At 35.9% G+C, this 22,226-nt stretch overlaps 2 protein-coding genes across 3 annotated transcripts in view; one reads left to right on the forward strand and one right to left on the reverse strand.

The window, feature by feature from the left end:
• Positions 1-6: 6 nt before the first annotated feature.
• LOC107660796 (protein RD3-like) lies at positions 7-4,518 on the reverse strand. Its single transcript, XM_016450215.1, has 4 exons — positions 4,360-4,518; positions 2,233-2,534; positions 722-1,112; positions 7-423 (listed from the first exon to the last, which is right to left on the reverse strand). The coding sequence occupies exons 2-3, from the start codon at positions 2,532-2,534 to the stop codon at positions 749-751; spliced, it is 666 nt and encodes a 221-aa protein (XP_016305701.1). The 5' UTR covers positions 4,360-4,518; the 3' UTR covers positions 7-423; positions 722-748.
• Positions 4,519-7,093: 2,575 nt separating this feature from the next.
• Positions 7,094-22,226, forward strand: part of LOC107660797 (centromere protein F-like) — a 30,028-nt gene continuing 14,895 nt past the window's right edge. The window contains exons 1-10 of one of the 2 annotated variants that reach the window (XM_016450216.1): positions 7,094-7,362; positions 10,022-10,240; positions 11,096-11,292; positions 13,122-13,225; positions 13,511-13,554; positions 13,653-13,917; positions 16,851-17,026; positions 17,128-17,253; positions 17,495-17,623; positions 20,976-21,098. In XM_016450216.1, the coding sequence (XP_016305702.1) occupies positions 10,079-10,240; positions 11,096-11,292; positions 13,122-13,225; positions 13,511-13,554; positions 13,653-13,917; positions 16,851-17,026; positions 17,128-17,253; positions 17,495-17,623; positions 20,976-21,098 (1,326 nt within the window). In that variant the 5' untranslated portion in view covers positions 7,094-7,362; positions 10,022-10,078. The remainder of the gene's footprint in view (positions 7,363-10,021; positions 10,241-11,095; positions 11,293-13,121; positions 13,226-13,510; positions 13,555-13,652; positions 13,918-16,850; positions 17,027-17,127; positions 17,254-17,494; positions 17,624-20,975; positions 21,099-22,226) is intronic. The other variant, XM_016450217.1, reaches the window with a different exon arrangement.

Consider the following 22,226-nt stretch of genomic DNA (forward strand, 5'->3'; position numbering starts at 1 on the left):
ACCCCCCCCCCCCCCCCCTTTTATAAATTCCCCTTTTTTTGTATGTATGACCTGGTCATACTCTTGACATGTTTTGTGAGCTCAACGTGTGAAAATACACACATTTATGTAAAATATTCACATTTATATTTACATTCAAATATTCCAAATATTTAAGCACATATTAGAAAGTAAAAAAAAAGACTAGGCTGTATGTGTCTTACATATGCCTATACAAGTGTTCTTTGGTTTAATTAACAAATTAACAGTGTTTGTCTTACAATCTGAAAGCATAAGCTTTAGTCTTTCAGGATGTCTCCTAGAATCATATTTTTCTTCCCTTCTCTTGTTCTTTGCCACCTTCTCTTTTCTTCCTCTTCCATTGCCAACTTACCTTGAAGGCTGCATTTCCTTCAAGCTTTTCAAATTCTTCTTTCCTCTGTCTTGTTGACTTCAGGAGAGTGCGCACTCAGCATGCTCCTCTGTCCACTGGTTTGCACTCTATCTGCCGTGTGCTGCTTTATATATATATTTTTTTTATATATATTTTTTTACATTTTACCTTTTTTGTATATTTGTATAGTTGTATTTTATATTTAATCTGTATATCTGTATTTATGTTCTACTGTTAGTGTTATCTGTATGCACCAAGGGTCTGAGAGTAACGCAATTTCAATTCTCTGTGTGTATGTGCTGTACATGTGGAAGAATTGACAATAAAGCAGACTTGACTTGACTTGACTTTCTATGCATCTCGTCTTCCTCTTGTTCAGTGCTGGGCCGCCTGCTCAAGAGGAGTGATCTCTGGCATGCTGAGGCTCCGTCCCTTCCTGGTGCGCATGGCAGTTGTCTCCTGTTCGGCTGCTTCCTCTTCTTCATCAGACCACGTGTTTTCCTCTTGCAGGTTGTTGCGGGAACCACCGAAGCTTCCCTTTCCACGGTTCAGGGTGCGGAACTTGGATCGGAACGTGACGAAGGAAAGGCTCTTGCTGCGCTGTTTTTCCCAACGGTTCACCCCATCCTGAAGCTCTGCGTCTCCCTGAAGCTCATCCAGGCAGTTTCTTAGGACCCCCCGGAACAGTTTGGGGACCTCGTGCACCTCAGGCTCAAACTCTGACACTAGTTTCCTGAAACTTTCAAACAAACAACAAATATTAATATCTTTAAAAAGGTATTGCATGACTCATCTCTATATTGGTCAGTTCATAGGGTTATTTAAGCAAAACTAAAAGCATAAGAAACATGTTACTTGAAATAAAATAATCCTTGACAGAAATAAAAGAAAATATAAAGAAAAGAAAAACTTTCAGCTAGTTGCCAAGGAAACGCTTCCCATTTTAATTTAGTTTAACTTGATGTAGGCCTACTAAAATAACTAAAACTAAAACTGAATGAATAAAAACGATATAGACATATTTAAAATAAATAAACAACACAAATGACTAAAACTAACTAAAATTAAAATGAAAAAGGAAAATCTAAAAATAAAAACTCATTTAAACTACATTGTAAAAAATTCATTTTCACAGTAATTAAAACAAAGCTTATTGGAGTACTTTTTACAAGAAAATACGGTTTAGTCTTTCTACTTCGAAATTTAATGTTTAATTCAGAGTGTTACTAGCCATTTCTTTATAATTAATTGTGAAATTTACAAGCAATTAGGTTAGTTTTTTAACTTTAATATTAACTGAAAAAAAAACTACATCTTGTTTTATTTCATCTAGTCACAAAGACATCCCATTTCATTTAGTTTAACAATGTACTAAAACAAAACTAAAGTTTAAAATGTAATAAAAACTATCGACATTTAAACAAAAACTAATAAAAAGAAAAAAAATGCAACAAAAATTACTACAACTTTAACTGAATTTAAAAGAAAAAAGGAAAATACAAAAATAAAAACTAATTCAAACTAGTAAAAACTTTTTCTGGGAGTGTGTAATAGAATCTCATTTAAAATAAAAAATAAGCATTAACTGAAATAAAAATAGCTAAATCTTCTTTTATTTGAGCTAGTTGCCAAGGAAACATTTCTTATTTACATTTAGTTTTACTTGGGGTACTAAAATAACTAAAAATAAAATAAAAATTAACAAAAACTATTTAGAGATATATATATTTAAAAAAATCACAAAAACAGACTACAAAATATAATAAGAAAAATATAAAAATAAAACCTAATTGAAACTATTAATAAAATGTATAATATTTTCTCAATTATACTAAAGGAACCTGATACCTGATGCCTACCTGACAATGACCGGCCCGCACTGTTGAGGTGGGATCTGAGCGCAGAGGTCCTGCAGGTCCAGCACATCTCCTGGCGTGAGCTCGTAGGAGACGTGTGGCTGAGGGCCAGCCAGCCAGCTGTAGTCTGTCGAGGACGAGCTGCGGCGTCTGCGACTTTCTGCTGCCTTCTCCAGATGGATTCGCTCGGTCCGTTTCACCATGGCACCCAGCTCCAGCATCAAAGTGTTGGTCACCAGCTCCTCTGGAGTGCGCTGGCCGGGAACCTTCGGCTCCAGGGAAAACACTACTGACCAGGGAAACATCTGTGAGAGCAACAACCAATCAAATTTGAGTTATGAAGTTCAAGTTTTAACATTGAGCACTTTTTGCAGGTGATTACCAGATCAGCAGGTTTCATTTTGACAGACTTTTTTTATTGTAAAATCTAAATTGTATCTATCTATCTATCTATCTATCTATCTATCTGTCTGTCTGTCTGTCTGTCTGTATACAGTATATATATATACTAATTTTAAAAATGTGTATTTTCTATTATGATAATATTACTGATCATATAATATTTTATTATTCTAAATAATTAAATGTAATATTATAATATCACAATATTATTCAGCTATTACTATTATTATTGTTGTTGTTATAGATTAATGATTTTAATAATTTCTTGTACATGTTTTTATTGCTGTATTTATTATTTGGAAAACTGGGCGCGTATTCACAAAACATTTTATCTAACCACTAAGAGTTCTCTTAAGTAGCAGTAAAAGTTTTTAGCTAAGAGTTTTCTCTTAAAACCTATTCACAAAGCTGCTGAGACAAATTTTACTAAGGAATAGAAAGAAGTCTTAAGCTAAGAGTAAAGTTGACCTCGTTGCTATGGATGATGTCAGTATGCTTACTAACTATGCACACAGTGATTGGCTGATAGTCTTTGTCAGAGATTTATTCATAGAAATATTTTAGAGTAAAGATAAAGGTTTACAAATAAAAAAAATTGCCACATTCAAATAAAGATTTTAAAATGCAAGCTAAGTGTCACTAATTAAATAAGTATGTGTTCAGCTAATTGTCAGCCTCTTACATGTATGCTTCTCATAATTAGTGAATATGCATATAAACAGCCTTTTAATAAACAGAGTAGAATAATCATGGCTGATAGTAAGACACGCAAACGTAAAAACTGGACGCAAGAACAGCTGTGACTTCTTGACGAGCTGGTTAATGAAAACAAGGACATAATCAAAGGAAAATTTGGAGTTGGGATAACCTTCAAAACCAAAGGTGATACCTTTTTAAAAGCTCATTATCGTCAAATATTTCTAAAATGTTTACGTTCCGAGGCAGATTGCCGGCAACAGCCATTTTATGATAGTTTATGGCTTGGTCTTAGTGACTTAGGAATTCTCTTCACTGCTCCTAACGTTTCACAGATTTAGGAGCTAGTTTTAACTTTTATCAAAAGTTGAGGAGTCCTACATTTAGGACTGACCCGCCCATTATTTTTAAGATTTTCTCCTAAATCGGCGAGTTACGAGCTACTTTTAGCCTTCAGATATTTTGTGAATATGGGCCCAGATTTTTTTTTTTCCTTTTTGATTCCTCAGATTATTTGTGGTTTATATAGATACATTTAAATTTATATCTGACAGTTTGCTCCCAGGTCCACATTTAAAGGCCTGTTGCAGTGCTAAATGAAATTTTGCATTTGCAAAAAAAAAAACATTAGGAGCTACAATATCAGAGTGTAGCTATCTACACTTTCCCCCCTATATGTTTGTTTATTTGTGTCCTGATCTTGGACTCAACTTTAGTTGAATGTCCACACTTTTTTATAATTCCTCTAAATAATGCCGCCAACACAGTGCAGATATTTGCACCCTGATTGTCTTTGCTGTAGTTTGGATAATTCTTCAGTTGACTATGCAATTAATAGTTTGGATAATTATCCACATATGAGTACAAGGGTGCAAATAGAATAGAGCAGTATTTGCTTTATACATCACTGCCTATCTGGGATGCAAACTGTATATTAGAATTTACTTATACTGAGGTGCAAATAACATCTGCTGGAGATATATATATACATATATATTATATTTATTTATAAGTTGCAAAAAAGGATATTACCTTTCAAATAATGTGAGTTATAGTCCTGTTTTAATGTCAAATGTCTTCAAATTGGACCTGAAAAGCAAAAACTGTAGAGCCAAAATGTTAAAATCCAGGATTTGGTTTCCAGTCTAAACACCCAGATGAGACCGCTCTCCTTTGCGCTGTTTTAGACACTGTAAATGTGTGTGTATGTAATCCTATATAAATATGCAAGCTGGTATTTAGCCGTCTGAGTAGCTCAGTGAACACACACCTTGCATACATTGTGATCTCCTGCTCATCCGCAGGAGCTGATTGCACAATATCTCCTCGTGCACTACATGTGTGCACTGAAATTAAATGTGTAGCATCATGTTCATTTTAGACTATTATAAAGGAATTTCTAATGAATTCATTTGTGGCAGTTTGTGAAGAGTAACAAAGTAACTTAAGTCTCAAAATAATGAAAAATAATTCAATGACAATGAGCTAATTGTTAATTTGTAATAATTTATGACCATTAGATCTATTAAAGAAGTACCCACAATTTCAGTTTGCTGAAAACTCACTCACCCTCAAGCCATCCAAGATGTAGTTGAGTTTGTTTCTTCATCTGAACAGATTTGAAGAAGTTTAGCATGATATCACTTGCCCAACAAATGGATCCTCTGCAGTGAATGGGTGCCGTCAGAATGAGAGCCCAAACAGCTGATAAAAACATTACACAATAATCCACAAGTAATCCACACCACTCCAGTCCATCAATTAATGTCTTGTAAAGTGAAAATCTGTGTGTTTGTCATAAACAAATCCATCATTAAGATGTTAACTTTAAACTGTCGCTTACGGTCAAAATAACAGCCCAGATTGTATAATATAATTTCTTCCAGTATAAAAAAGTCCTTATGGCCAAAATAACATATTATCGCTTCCTCCAGTAAAAAAAAAAAAGTCCACCCCCTGTTGTTCCTCACATTAAAATTCACTGACATATTTGTTTAGAACTATTTTGGATTGTTTTCGTTATAAATTGTGCTTGGTTTGTGCATATTTCTCTCCTGATTCAGACGAGGCAACTTTTTCACTGGAAAAAACAATATTATGGATAAAGGACTCATATGATGGATTAATGTTGGATTTCTTTCCAGCAGCTTTCTTATTACTTTCAGCACTTTTCACTACAAGATGTTAACTGAATGACTGGAGTGGTGTGGATTACTTATGGTGTTTTTATCAGCTGTTTGTCTCTTATTCTGACGGCACCCATTCACTGCAGAGGATCTGTTGGTGAGCCAGTGATGTAATGCTACATTTCTCCAATTCTGCTCCGATGAAGAAACAAACTCATCTACATCTTGGATGGCCTGTGGTTGAGTAGATTTTCAGCAAATGTACATTGTTGTCTTAACTATTCCTTTAAGTTGTGCGAGACACCAACAGGTGGTAACATCAGTTACTCGGAGGTGCTTAAGGAGTTGTGTAACCCACTCTACATGCACACGCTGTCTTAATCATTGTGTATCTGTACCCAGCAGTCTGTGTCTGATCGGACCGAAAGAGGGAGAGAGAACAGATCTGTAGGTGCTGTGATGGTTTCCGCACTATTCAGCACTTCAGAGGTTTAATCTGCATATGTGTGATCATGGATTACAAAGCACTCCTACAGGTTTCTCAGAACGCTGTGGCGATGGAGATAATCTGATTACATGCTGTTTATGCTGGTGTAGACCAGTGAGAGTGACCAATAGTGTTGCATAATGCCTGGCTGATGTAGGTGCATCTTGTTTCTGTACTTAATTTCTGCAGTTTTTAAATGGTTGTTTCTTTAGAAATATCTACAGATCTCTGTAGTGTTTACAGAGAAACTAAACCCCTATTAAACTTAGGGTTCCCACTTCCCACTCCTTATAACCCAGCTAACAAAATATGTTCCAGGAACGTTTTGCTAACGTTCTCATTAGGTTATGAAAATGCTATTTCTGAATGTTCTTTGAACGCCCAAAACGTCCAGCTTTTTGAATGTTTAGAAACGTTTTTTGTTGTTGTTGTTGTTGTTTTTGTTTAACATTGTCTCTAACATTCACATAAACATTTTTTATCTGAATGGTAGAGAAAACATTACGGAAATGTTCCATTTTGTAATTGCAAACATTATGGGAATGTTAGTTTTAGATGTTCTTTGAACCATCTGAAACTAATATATAATATATTTTTTAAGTTATATGAATTTAGAAGGCCCAGCTAAAATGATTTAGAAAAACATTCCATTAACAACGTAGGCTATAATATTTTTGTGCTAACGTCTTTAGAACGTCATTAAAGACACTTGGAAGGAACGTTGTATTAAAGTTACTGGAGGAATGTTTGTTCGTAACTTTGAGATCCTTGTCGGAACGTTCGCCAAAGTTTCGAGAATGTTCCCTGCTAGCTGAGAACCAGCAAATTTCTAGCCTAATTTCTAAAAAAAATGTTCCAAGAGTTTGTGATCGAGCATAACTAACTTTTTTTTCTCTCAAATTTCTATGATTTTCTTTTTCAGATCTGGAAATAACACTTAAAACATTAGTACCAACATTTTTCCCCTTCTTTGCAAATAATGCAAATGTAAAATAATGTGAGGTAAAACAAACTGAGATAAAGTATTTAATGATTTTGTTAACTCAGGTAATTTTAAGCATTTGGTATAATTTAATTTGATGTTAATTCAGTGTTAAATAAAAAATGAATTAAAAGGGTGAATCTTGTCATTGACCTGCGGGTGCCACTGCACTTCTAGTTACCTCTCAAGGCCCCGCCTCTTTGGGAACGTCACGGACGCACGCCTCTCGTCAAATCACGTTCTGAGGGGCTCGAGACACAGCGACCGCGTGCGCTCGGGTTTGACTTTTAAAATAGCGATAATCTGTTAACGTTAAACGGTCAAACGCCTCACATGTAACACATATACATATCGGATGTATTATAGTAACAGCCACGTAAACGAGGTTTAAGACGTCAAGTTCGCTGTGTTTTAAAAAGATCAACATATCAGAAGTCCCGGTGAGTGATGCCACATTGTTTGATTTCATTATAAGTTAGCATTTCGTTTGATCTGACTGTATTTTGGTCTGCGTTGGTCTTTCTCAAATAACGTTAAATAAACTATTTTTATTGCACTGCTGAAAGTCTACAGATTCTAGTTTACTCAAAACCCGCCTTCAAATTTACCAATCCTACTAAAGCGAAGATTTATCTCATGAATATTAATTTGAGTCGTTTCCACAGCCTTCATTCACGAAGCTTAATGGATATTCATGAGCCAAGACTTCGCCATAGTAGGATATATAAATTCGCTGAGGTTTGTTTTCGTAAATATACAGTAGATACAGTAAGCGTAAGGCAAGACTGTTGTTGAAGTCAACATGGTTATTAACCCAGCCTGGCGTCAGCTGTATTTGAAAGCACCATCTTTGATGCTTTGTAATGGAAATGAAGGTGCATGAAGCGATCTGACCAGGATGTTCACAGTTTAACAGCTCAAAGAGATTCATGGGCCGGATTTTCCTCATTCTTTTCTTTCAGCAATCCAGTTCTCGCTGTTAGTGACTGAGAAGAGAAAGTAAAGACAGGAGGTTGAGGGTTAATGTAAATAGACACTTTCACTATGTGTGTGTGGGACTGTCCAAACCTTTGCTTTAGTGTAATTATATGTAAGTTTCCTTCAAAGAATAGTTCACCCAATAATGAAAATGTCTTTATTTACCAACCCTTATTTTGTTCTTTTGCAGAACAAACATGGACTAATTAAATGTATTTACAGGTGCATCTCAATAAATTAGAATGTCGTGAAAAAGTTAATTTATTTCAGTAATTCAACTCAAATTGTGAAACTCGTGTATTAAATAAATTCAGTGCACACAGACTGAAGTAGTTTAAGTCTTTGGTTCTTTTAATTGTGATGATTTTGGCTCACATTTAACAAAAACCCACTAATTCACTATCAACAAATTAGAATACTTAATAAGACCAATAAAAAAAATACATTTTTAGTGAATTGTTGGCCTTCTGGAAAGTATGTTCATTTACTGTACATGTGCTCAATACTTGGTAGGGGCTCCTTTTGCTTTAATTACTGCCTCAATTCGGCGTGGCATGGAGGTGATCAGTTTGTGGCACTGCTGAGGTGGTATGGAAGCCCAGGTTTCTTTGACAGTGGCCTTCAGCTCATCTGCATTTTTTGGTCCCCATGATTGTGTAGCCTAGTGAACCAAACTGAGAGACCATTTTGAAGGCTCAGGAAACATTTGCAGGTGTTTTGAGTTGATTAGCTGATTGGCATGTCACCATATTCTAATTTGTTGAGATAGTGAATTGGTGGGTTTTTGTTAAATGTGAGCCAAAATCATCACAATTAAAAGAACCAAAGACTTAAACTACTTCAGTCTGTGTGCATTGAATTTATTTAATACACGAGTTTCACAATTTGAGTTGAATTACTGAAATAAATGAACTTTTCCACAACATTCTAATTTATTGAGATGCACCTGTATGTATGTGGGTTGTATATATGTGTATATATACACTTCTTTTCAAAAGTTTGGGATTAGTATATTTTTATTGTGTTTTAAAGAAGTCTCTTCTGCTCATCATGGCTGCATTTATTTGACGAAAAATACAGAAAAAAAACTGTAATATTGTAAAATATCATTACCATTTAAAATGCTGGTTTTCTATTTTGATATACTTTAAAATATAATGTATTGTTGTGATCAAAGCATCAGCATCATTACTACGTTCTTCAGTGTCACATGATCCTTCAGAAATCATTCTAATTGCTGATTTATTATAAATGTTTTATTATTTATCAATGTATTTATTATCAGTGTTTTGCTGCTTCATATTTTTTTTTCTGATCAAATAAATGCAGCCATGATGAGCAGAAGAGACTTCTTTAAAAAAACATTAAAAATTGTTCTGATCCCAAACTTTTGAAATGCAGTGTACACGCACACACGCATCTTTTAATCTCTAAAATTACCAAAAAGATAATCTCAAGCTCTATAATCCAAATCTTCTGACGCCTTATTAAATTGTTGTGCACAAAACCAAATGAAATAACTGATTATGCACAAAAAATCTTGACCTCTGCCTTTGCTCAACTTCGCCTGCTCTTTCTGTGAATGAATTGTTCTTTCGAGTCAAACAATTTAATTGAATTTATTGATCTATTTCGTAAAAGGCTGTCTGAATGATTCATTCATGAATCAGACTGATCTGGTTTTTGAGTTTAACTGACAGTCCCCGTTCTTTGTAATTGCATGGATAAAAACAACCAGTACAATTGTCATTATTTTTTCTTTTGTGTTACAAAGAAAATAAGTCATACAGGTTTGGAATGACACAAGGATGAGTAAACAATGACAGAATCTCCTGTTTTTGGTTTAACTTGTGGTGTTTTGGCAGCAGAAGTCCCTTAAGAGTGTTTCTATGAACAGTCTGACAAACACACACACCCTAACCATTGCTGTGATTTACCTTTATATAAAGATGTGGACACAAGGATTAATTTTCCTTTTGTCATTAATGAATGTTAAAAGTATGTGAACTAATATTCCTGGTCTGAAACAAGTACAGACAGCTGAGAGTGTCTCCCCTGAGGCAGCACACCAGATCCTCGTGAACAACATTTCAAGATCTTTCTGTATCTTTTCTCTCTCAGCACTGGAAGATGAGCAGCCGAGCTTTCTGAAGCATCAGTCTGTAAGCATCTGCTGCGATGAGCTGGGCCGGAGACGACTGGACCGTGGGTCTGACGGGTCATGTCCTACAGAAGGTTCAGCAGCTTCAGGCTCAGAATGAGAAACTGGGCAAGGAAAAACAGCAGAGGCAACTGCAGCTGGACAACTCTGAAGCAGCTCTGCACAAACAGAAGCAGAAGGTGAGTTATGACAGTTTAATTGAGAGATATGTACATGTGGATTTTAACCTTGTAAAGCCTGACATATAAAATAATAATCTGAAAACAGTTTTTTTATTTTTTATTTTATGGATTAGGTTATTGAACCTTTTTTTGAGTATGGTATTTGATACATCATGATTTATATAATATGATATACTGAGAATATGAAGCTTAAAAAAAAACACACCAAATTTGCCCAAACTGAGCAAAAATACTCAATTCAGTTCAGTTGCTGATGTTTATATGGACAGAAAGTAAGATGAAATTCTAATGTAAATCAATGATATATTTATAACTAAATCCTTAGTTTTATGATTAAAGTTCTGTAGTTTTTTAATGTGTGGTGGGGGGGCAAAACATACAATTCAATGCAATGATGATTGAGAGATGAACAAATAAACTTTCCTCAAAAGCCTAATGAATCATGTTTGATGCTTAAATTTTAATCATTTAAATTTTATAATTTTTCTAAAAAAAAATTATGTATGGAAAATCAAGAAAAACCTAAGTTGCTTCCTAAGGTGCATGTTTTTACGGCTATACTAAAATGCCTTGTGCTTGCTAAAAAATTAAGAACTATCAAACGACAGAAGGCATGTAGCAGATTGTGTGCAACATTTCTCAGCAGAGTTTTTATTATATTGATAATATATAGGCTTTAGAAATGCATGTATCAAATATGATACAGTAGGCTTTATAGGGTTAACAGAGGCACTCGAGCAATGCAGAAAAGCTGCCTGGAAGGACACCAAATGGAAAGTTGGCTAAGAGTTCCAGCACAGCTGTAGCACAAACAGTACGGGATGTGTTATGTACCATCTTCCGCTCTGTCAGTATGAGGAGGTGCGTGTGGAGCTGGCCACAGTCCAGAGGGAGCTGGGAGGAGTGCGTGAAGTGGTGCAGGTGGAGGTGCGGGCCAGAGAGCGTCTGTCTCATGACCTGCAGGTCAAAACAGGTGAGGTGTACTCGCTGGAGGGACAACTCGAGTCTGCCAGAAAGCTGACACAAAACCTCACGCAGGAGATCAAACGGTGAGTCCTGTCTGTTTACATACCAAACTGAACCAAATCATGTGACAATGATTAGCAGTTGAAATGTAATTTTATTCTTATATTGATCCTTGCATCACTACTGTATTTATTTGTCTATATTCAAAATGAAATAATGTTGCAAATTAGTTGAACTAACCTTTAAAATCCTTTTATAACCCCAAATTGTTTGCGGACCCCACAATAAGTTTCATCAAAGATCTGTCATCAATTACTCACCCTTATGTTGTTCCAAACCTGTATGCATTTCTTTCTTCTGCTGAATACAAAAGATATTAAAAAAAATGGGGGTAACAGATTTGGTTTTCATTGACTTCCATGTATGGACAAAAAAAAAAAAGGAAATAATGTGTGGCGCTTTTCCACTGCATGGTACGGCACGGTACGGCTCGGTAAGGTTCACTTTTGGGGGGTTTTCCACTGGGTACAGTGTACCTGGTACCTGGTACTTTTTTTAGTACCACCTCGGTTGGGGTTCCAAGTGAACCGTACCGTTACCAAAACGTGACGTGTAAACTCTGCTGATCACGGATTGGCCGGAGAGAATCGTCACTACCTGCGTCACTGAACTTGCGACACAAACAACAGAACCACTAGATTTAAATCAGCACAGCCAGCGAAGGATCGAACGCAACTGTTTTGAACAAGCGCACCCTTTTTAACAACCAAAAAGTGGCTGTTTCGTTGTCTGTTGAGGAAGTACAGAGACGTTCCTCTCGTTGATAGCAGAGGAGCGGATCCAGCGAGAGCTTGATGGGGCGACACGGAATAAAGAAGTTTTTCAGGAGCCGCTGCAATAGAGGCGGCTCAACTATAACGACATGTGAATAATCCCGCCCACTCTAAAGCGGTATTGAACTGCAGTGGAAACGCAAACCGAGCCGTGCCGTGCCGTACCGTACCGTACTGAGCCGTGCCGAGCTGAGTCGTACCACGCAGTGGAAAAGCGTCCTGCAATTTCATTGGTTGTAGCTGTGTATTTGCATAAAATTTAACTCATAGCCAAGGGTCTCTGGTGTTTAGTGTGCCTCATCACCCACTCTCATTAAAAATGAATGACTTCTGGTTGCTTTGTTGCTGCACATCACTGTCAATATGAATGTCCCTTAAAGAAATACTTCACCCAAAAATGAAAATGAATTTTCTTTTTATGTGGAGTGTGCCTTTAAAGTGGAGATTTCCTGTATTTTTAATAAGTTCCTGGTTATTGCTGTTTTCTAAAGAGATAACATTTCAGTACATTTGTTATTTAAACCTAATACTGTGTTTTGTTAAATATATAACTATATAAAATAGTTTTCTTTATTTGTAATGAAGCTGAAATAAAAGAAAAATTTGATGAAAACCTTAAAAAACTTTACAAATATAAACAAAAATGAGAAATGTTGTCTTGAACTAAATGAAATAAAATGTTTAATTTGAAGTACTAAAAGTGAAATGAAAAAATTGAAAAATTGAAATGTTGGAAAAAAAAACCTAATAAAGATGACAAAAGCACATAACAAAGTTGCTTAACCTACAGTTTCTCTCCTAAAAGAGAACTGAGAAAAAATAAATAAAAGCTAATTTAAAATATTAATAAATAATATAATACTATACACATAATACTAAAATAACCCTGGTGTGGCGTTTGTTATGGGGACTGTATCATGAAATAACTGACAATAGTCAGCCCTAAGGTGCAGTAGTGATTTCTGTACTACTAGTAGCACCAATCAGAATTTTAATTTGTTTTTGTGTAACTTGTTTGCCCCATTACTCTGTTGTATATATCAACCTATAACAAGCGCCATCTCTTTCTCTGCATGTAGGCTTGAGGCGGAGCTGGAAAAGCAGCAGAAGGGAAATGGCTCTGGGGAATCCATGTTGTTTTCCACACCTTGTTGGAACATGAGCTCTCCCTGGGACAACAACGGTAGCATCCTTCACGCTCAGTCCATTAGTTTTTCTCACTTTTCTGTCTCTGACTCTACTTCAAAGAATGCAAAATGTATCCCCTGATTAAGTAGGGGAAAGAGTGTTTTGGCATTGTACCATGCAAGAGTGGACTGATTGCATGGTACAATGTGTGATTGCATTGTCTCTTTCTGATTTTATCTTTGTGTGCATGTTCGTATGTTTTTGAGCATGTGGGATGCATCTAGAAAGATCTATTCATCATTATTCTTTTGCTGTTGTTATAACCTGTTTAACTCTTCAGGTGGTTTCAGAGTGGAGAGTGAAAGCAAAACACAGCATGCCAGAGTAAGTCACGTATATTTTTAAGAGCAACCTCTTAATAAGAAATATGTTGTTTATGAATATAATTCCTGACTCATTTGTCTGTGATCTGTCTGTTGTAGCAGCAGCTGCAGTTTGGAGACGTCCCCAAGCCATCAGCGGGCGGGGCTTCCTCCCCGTTTCCACAGCAACCTCATAAATCCCCACCCCTTCGGCAACACATCCGTCAATCGGAACCGTCCACGCCCTCCTCTTTGTTTCCATGGGAACGTGAGGATTTGTGGTCCACTCCCAAAGGACGACCAGCTTCCTCGGTTTCATCCAGTGATGTCATAATCAAGAACAGTGACTCAGGGATGGAGGAAGCCTTGAGGAATGAGATAGATGGTGAGCTTCTCCACAAACTATTGGGGTTTCAGATGTTTTGCACTGAAAAGATTAATTTTAATCAGATTTTCAGGCATCCCTGAGTAAAATGAAACTAGGAAGCTTTTTGCAACCAGCCCAGAGTCTTTTACGATGCGCTTTATTGCTTAAATTCTAAAGCACAGATTGAGTTACATTTCTCTTCCTGGGTTGTTTGAATCCAGGACATTTGCTTGTCTACTCTGTAATAATCATAAATGAAAGCAGTCCAAAGTCACTATTTACAGTGTGTTGGCATGGCAGCCAATGAGATCAACCTGGTCAGTGGCATGAGCAGATTTGTGAAGTATTTGCATGTTTAAGGAGGGAGGCGATTTTTACAGCAGTCGTAGCTTCAGATTGTGCTGGAAATAAATTGGTTGCATACCTACATTGCCATAAGAATGTGTGTGTTTAAGGTTAAGGTAGTTTAAGGAAATGAAGTGTAGTTTTATTTATTTTGTACAGCTCTGTTTGCCCATTAACCAAGGTAGAGTGTCATGTTTATTCATTGAATGTCAGGTGTATTTACATAAGCATCCTGATTATTAGTGGGTGAAGTAGTCAGGCTTCCAATAATAATATCCCAGTACATGGGGCACAAAACTAACCCATCTACAGAATCGAACCCAAACAGAATTGTATGCATTCTGTGATCAGATTGTGACATTTAACGGCAGGGATGCACTGATATAGAAATTTTGCCAATATAAGCGGCCAATTAATAAATATATATTTTTTGCCAATAATTAATAAAAGCATATACACTACTGTTCAAATTTGTGGGTGCATTTATATGAACAAAAACAGTAAAATGCAGCATTTTATGAAATGTTACTGTCTCTTCAATGTTGAAAAGGATTGTGCTGCTTATGTTTAGATTTTTTTTCACCATATTCTTTGATGAATAGAAAGTTAAGAAGAACAGCATTTATTTAAAATATAAATCTTTACTGTCTTTACTGTTACTTTTGATTAATTTAATGCATCTTTGCTTAATGAAAATGTTAATTTCTTTAAAAAAAAGAAAACTCCCTGACCCCAAACTTTGGAACTATAGTATATAATATGTTTCTACTTTTTTCCACACTAAATCTGTGTTCTATAATGTTATACGTTTTAAGGGATATCAAGCATCAAAACATCATCACATACTGTAGATAAGATTGGTATCTCTTTAGTACTTTTGGGACATTCAATCGAAAAGTAAAGTCGGAATTCAACGTCGTTGTTGTTATTTTCCAATATTTATATAAATGGACTGATAAATAGCATAAATGCTAATATTGGCCAATACCAGTGCTGTGCAATACTGACCATTGTTGCAGGATAAAATGAGAGGAGAGAATTGTTAACACTGACACATGCTGGTCTTATATGTTGCCAGAATGAGACACATTTGTGAGGTGGGTTAGTAAGAGAGTGGTTGTGTGTATGTTGAGCAAGAGAGATCAGTATTACTGTGTGTGTGTGTGTGAATGTTCTCCATTGTTTTGTCTCTTTGTGTTGGTGAGTCATCAGTGAGGTCATCAGGGTTGGTCATCTCCACAGACAGCTCTCTGCAGCTCACACTATCACTGATTCTTCCCAATAAACACTTCCCTTCCAATGGCCTCTGGATCCGGAATGTAAACTTTTTTTGGAATGTAAATTCCTCAAGAGAGGCTGTAATAAACTGTCGCTGTGGCAGGTGGTTCAGAAGGGTTTTAAAGGGGTCGTATCCAACACTTGAAACATTTAATTTCTTAAATATTCTAAGAAGGTTTTCACTGAAAGTTATTGTTTACCTGACTATTTCATGCATCTCGGTGACCCTAAGATTGTCTCTTTGTGTTGGTGAGTCATCAGTGAGGTCATCTCCACAGACAGCTGACACTGGCAGCTTTCTGCAGCTCTATAACACATTATCGCTATTCCTCTTTATTATCATTATTCCTCTAGAGAGGCTGTAATAAACTGTCACTGTAGCAGGTGGTTGAGAAGGATTTTAAAAGGGTCATATCCAACACTTTGAAGCATTTCATTTCTTATCTATTCTAAGTTAGCCAAGCACATTTTTGCACAAGTTATTTTTTACTGTATTCATCCATCTCTCTGACCCTTAGAATTAAACAGGCTGTTTTTGCTACTATGGTGGCAAAATGACCAACTGAAAAAGATACTAATGTATATTTCACATGAAGGCAATGGAAGCAAAACCATTTTTAGGAAATATTTTAACAAGAAAACTTTAGGATCAAGATTTTTTTTTTCATTGCAAGTAATTAGAATTTGAATGGAAATAAATGCTGAATTGTTATGAAAATAATGTGGGAATGAAAAAAATCTTAATGGTACATTTTATTTATTTATTGCTTAGTTCAAAATATATACATAAGTATATTTTTATTTAAAATACTTCCTTGTAATTCTTAAGTGAAATATGACCCAGTTTTATTTTAGTACCATTGAGATACTATTATATTTTTTATTATATTGAATTAGTTTTTATTTTTATATTTTCTGTTTTCATTTTAATTTTGAAGTCGTTTTGATGTGCTATGTTATGTTTTTGTAGTTTGTTATTTTAGTACATCAAGTTAAACTAAATGAAATGAGTTTAAACCTGGGCAACTACCTGAAAAATATTTTTCAATTTTTTTAAAGTAACAAATGTTTTTTTTTAATAGTTTGTTTTAACTGTAAGAACTTCGATATGAACCAGAGTAGACATATATAATATACATAAATTTAGGCAGTCATATGTTAATGCGTTTGTGATATCATTCAGAAATTTCATGAATGTGCATAGCTTATTTTCTATAAATGTTCTTGGTGGATTGGAGAGGAAGTTTTGCGCTGTGAACTTCAGCAGAGCCAGAGATATCAGTCAGAATGATAACATAAATAATTTAGTGACTGTCTGTCTCTCTCAGAGTTGCGTGTGTCAGATCTACAGCGTGAGGCACAGCTGGAGTCTGAGCGCTTGAGGGACGTGGAGTCTCGCCTGGCTCAGGCTAACAGAGAGATCAGCACCAAAGAACAGACCCTGATGCGCACACAAGACCAGCTGACCCGTGCACAGACCCGCATCACACAAGAGACTGACCGGGTAATTTATTATTCATTTATTTTTGTATTTTTTGTTAAAAAAAACTGTCTGTATTGTGCATTAAATGTTTAGAACATGTAATTTGTAATACCTGTCTGCAGGCCCAGGCTTCTGAGCAGAAAGTCAAGCACCTTCAGGAGGAGCTGAAGTGTCAAAGGCAGAATGCTGAAACCAGCCGCTGTAACGCAGAGCAGCGCAGGAAAGACATGGAGAGAGAACATCAGAGGGTGAGACGGAACACATGGACATGCTTGTGATTCATTGTTTCCTGCACTGCCCTACTGCTAAATATACAGCCTCATCGCTGTTGTGTTTTTAGCTTTGAGTTGTGAGCTTCCCATCTCGCAATTGATTGTTTTGTTTCATTAATATAGCTCTTTTCACAATGTATGTTATTTCAATGCAAATGTACAAAAATTTTGACCTTAAAGTCCCACAATGAATTATCTGTGATTTGTCTTTTTATAGGAGCTGTTGGAGCTGCAGAGAGAGAGACAGACTCAGGAGAGACAACACCAGCAGGAGAGCAACAGACTCAACCAGGAGATCCAGCAGGCCAGAACACTTCACAACACGCTGCAGGCTCAGCATGACAAGGTACTAGGGCTGAAGAGTAACTAGATGTATTTAATTGACTAGAATAGTGTAGGAGTTGTTCAGCCTTTATATAGTGTAGCTTTGTAGTGAGTTTAATTTGAGTTATTTAGAAGTTATGCTTAGGGCTGGCTCGATACCACTTTTTTAGAACCGATCCCGATCCGATACCAGAAATTCTGAGTATCGGCCGATACCGAAACGATACCAGTGCACTTTTTTTTTAAATCAGTGTAGAATTACTATACCTCAATGTGTTCACCTGATCATCACTCTTTTGTGTGTTAAACACAATCTACCACATATACACAACTTCATTGTAAAGAAAAACAACAAATGAATACATTTTTATTCACTTTTTATGATGGATGGATGCAGTTTATTGGACTTCTATTGGACTATTGAATATTAATTAATTAATAATTAATTAATTAATTAAATTAATATTAAATATTATTTATAATTCTATTGTTTTTAATTGTGTCACCCTGCTCATGTCTGGTGTAGTTTTTATTGCAACTTTTTAATGATATGATTGTGTTTTTACTGCAATTTATTGTTATAATTAAATATAAAAATTTAAACAGTGGTTGTCAAAAAAAAATGTTTTGGACAGATTTTATTCCAATACAATAAATGAGACCTCATAAACAGGTGAAGTAAACATATTATGAATATATAATATACTCTATATATTTATCAGAATGCTCCTTTCTAGAGTTTTTTTTTTTTCTAGCTGAATGTCTGGTTATGGACATTAAATGGATTTCCAAGCTGTTTTATTGACATGTTGAAACAGGATGAAACACTGATCTTTCAACAATTTCTTTTTTTTTTTTTTTTTTTTAGTTTTTTTGGACCCTCCTACATAAAATAGGACAAAGGGTCAAAGATCAGCTCCAAAGCCACGTAATTCCCATACACAAAATATTAGCCTAGTCAAAACATACACAATCACACTTTCACTCAGTCACGCACATATAAATCTCAGCTTCCAACATAAACGCACACTTTTCATGTTAGGCAGACACATGCATTACAGAGTATCATACTCATTTTTAGGTCTTACATTAGAGCCCATTTCTCTTTAAACAAATCCTACCATAAAAGCACACAACTAATGCCACAAAGCTTTCAAATTGAAGTCACATTTCTCTTTTTAGTGGCTACCGTCATGGTGCAAACCAGGGGATTCAAACTATAGGCCACATTCGGCCCGAGAAATACATTCTTTTTTTTTTAAAGATTTATTTTTGGCGTTTTTGCCTTTTATTGATAGGATAGTAGTAAGACCGGAAGCGAAGTGGGAGAGAGAGGGGGGATGGGATCGGGAAAGGTCCGCGAGCCGGGACTCGAATACGGGACGCCCGAAGCGCAATGGCACTACATGTCGACACGCTGCCCACGAGGCTATCGGTGACGACCTCTTTCAACAATTTCTGATGTTTATTAACGTTTATTTCATGCTGTAACCAGTAGTAAAGAAGAAGAGATGATCGGTTCATGTGCACGCTGCACAGAATGTGTTGTTTGAATTTTGTGCTAAAATTGATTTAGAAATCTGAGACTTTTTCAAAAGTAACAAAGCACAAAGCTTGTTGTGATCATTGGTGAGAGATGTGCTTCAAATGTTTAGTGAAATTTTGTTCACACAGCAACAGAAAACAGCATAGACTAACAGATCGATATCTGTTCATGAAAATGAAGATAGATTAAATGAAGATAGTCAACTGATATTGTCAACCCATCCCTAAAGTATACTCCATCTACATAGCATTCACGAACACAGGCGTTTGACACATACACATTATAAAGTTTAATCTTTATTCAGTGTCTGCACTGTTTCTCTCTGTAAGATCAATACAAATGATGTACTAGTTTAAATTAGAGTTTCGTGTATCTCTTAATCCTCCTCATCCAAGCACCAATACGGCATCTGTTGTTATTTGCGTTTTCAGTATTTTGTTGTCTCTTCCATTTTTTTTGTGAAATAATGGCTAGGCCAGTGTTCTTGTGGACCAATTAATTATTGCAAAAAATGTCCTTGATTAGAAAAATCTGACTTTGTGTGTACAGAACATGTGCACTCTGCTGATTATGAAATTAACATCACATGTACTGTACGCATACCCTAGTGTATATGTAAAAAAATGCAGTACACTTTGGGCTCTAGAAACCACATAGCAGTGCTCCAGTAACCAACTAAAACACGTAGAGCAATGTAACGATGTGTGTTTAGATGAGCACCACTTGTCTCTGCTTCTCCTATTTCCTTAAATAGCTTCAGTTCAGTCAGCTACTTTTTGTTTGGAACTTGCAGAAACTAGATGTTTCCAGAAATCTAGCCCTCTACTTTAGATTAAACTGTAGCTTCTGCTGTCTGTCCTTTTCCTCTGGCTCTCTTTATTCTCTCTGGCTCTCGTTCTTTCTCTCATGCTCCCACTGCTCATGTTTTCTCACACAGTTCTATTCCTTTTTTCTCTTTCTGTTTTTCCTCCTCAGAGGACACTAGAGCGAAGGTCAGTGTTGTAATCTCAGTGTGATGTATGTTTGAAACTTATAGCATGTTTTTTTCAGAAATGCCTTATATTCTCCAGAGACTTGAGTACAGGAAGAAGATATGGAGATGACACAGGAGTTTGGTGTGTGTGTGTGTGTGTGTTAAAATACCACTCTTGACACAGTTCACTCATATTTCACCGAGTTTTTTTTTTTTAGCCCTGTTTTGTTACTTGTGTAGAATTAGTCATTCTTTTATATTGCTGATAAGATACTGTGTGTTAAAATAAGAGACACATGACATGATGTAAACATGTCTGTAAATACAGAGATCAATAATTGTGTTTCTATGCTGATGGGACACAAAACTGATACCATGACCTGAATTGAAGTCATGGAATGTGCTGTTTTGAAATTCTGAGTTAGAGATTGTATAACTCTGCTTATGGCCATACTTGGATGTTTTACATAACCTTGGATGTTTTACACATTCTCTCTTATTTGTATAGAGAGAAATAAAAACACAAAGTGAGCATAAACATTTCAAATGTATGCTTTGCATGAATGTCTGATTTACATGAATAAGCCTTTGGATTCAGTTCTGTAAACGTTGCATGGTTTGCACATCATCAGGTCAAACTGCAAGACACATGAAAGGGACTTTTTGCATTTTACATTCCATAAATAAATCTCATCATTTGTTTGTCATAGTTCCCATAACTTGGGTTTGTGTGGCATCCTGCATGGAATGAGTGACACAAACTCAGTTTACCACAAACAGGGCATGATGACAATCTGTGCTCTTTCTCTTGGCACACACTCTAATCCTTCTGCTGACTGTTTGTCTCTCTCTCAGGTGTGTTTGCAGAAGCAGAGTTTGGAGAGAGATCTAGAGGATGTGAGAGGAAAACTGAAGAACACCGAGTCTGACCTAAAAGAGAGTCAGAAGAGAGAGACACAGACGGAGGCCAAACTCACGGTACAACATGCATAAGAAATACATTTTTAAAAATTAATACTTTTATTCAGCAAAGATGCATTAATTTGATCAATTGTCACAGTAAAGACATTTGTAATGTTACAAAAGATTTATATTTCAAAACAGATGCAGTTCTTTTGAACCTTCTGTTCAGTGAATCCTAAAAAATATCACCGTTTCCACAAAAAATATTATCAGCACAGCTGTTTAGAATGATTTCTGAAGGATCATGTGACACTGAAGACTGGAGTAATAATGACGCTGAAAATTCAGCTTTGCATCACAGGAATAATTTACATTTTAAAATGTATTAAAAAAATGAAATTTTCAAAGAAACGTTTGTGTAAGAATTTTTCACAATATTATTGTGATTTTAATCATATACAGTGCACAGCATAAACGAGTACACCCCCTCTGAATAAATATAAAAGATGTATTTTCTTAATGATCACTAATATAATTCATGGAAAGATGGCAAAATTGAAACGTAGTAAACATATACTTAATAAAAACAACAGAATATATGCCAATATTTTCTGTAAGATATGTAAATTAGCCAATTTTGTTTAAATGAAGGATTGCAGAAATGAGTACACCCTAGATTTAATTCAGAAAACGTATAATATTCTAGTACTTAGTATGTCCTCCAGAACTTAAAGTATACTGCTCTGACCCTTCTTGGCACTGAGTGTACAAGTTCATGACAAATTTTCACATCTGTGCTGTTTTAACTCCTGAAGGACGACCTCCTTGAATGCTCTGATCTTTAATGGGGAGTGTTGCTCAGCTCATCTCTACAGAATCTCTCACAGCTGCTCAAGAGCTTTAAGATTGATTGAAATACATGTCCACTGAAGGATTTTCACCTTGGGAGAATGAATATATTAATTGTCATGCTGAAAAAATGCCCAATAATGCAGGGAATGAGGGGAGGGGGGCATCTTCAGTTTCAGGTTTTTGTATTACATCACACAGTGGTGTGTGAATTCATGCCAGCATTGATAAAGTACAACTCCCTCACACCTTCAGCACTCATTCATCCCTATAGAAGAGCTTTACTACCACTGAACGTCACTGTGGGAACCAAGCACTTCTCACTGTACTCCTCCTCTAGCAACACCAGAACAT

This window comes from Sinocyclocheilus anshuiensis, unplaced genomic scaffold, assembly GCF_001515605.1.
Source record: "Sinocyclocheilus anshuiensis isolate Anshui unplaced genomic scaffold, SAMN03320099.WGS_v1.1 scaffold1289, whole genome shotgun sequence".
Classification (NCBI taxonomy): Eukaryota; Metazoa; Chordata; class Actinopteri; order Cypriniformes; family Cyprinidae; genus Sinocyclocheilus; species Sinocyclocheilus anshuiensis.

Bases quoted from the DNA above. Each gene is read 5' to 3' on its own strand.
- LOC107660796 (XM_016450215.1), bottom strand. From the start codon at position 2,534: ATGTTTCCCTGGTCAGTAGTGTTTTCCCTGGAGCCGAAGGTTCCCGGC. The intron at 1,113-2,232 runs GTAGGCATCAGG...TTTGTTTGAAAG, and splicing joins TGCGGGCCGGTCATTGTCAG to TTTCAGGAAACTAGTGTCAG.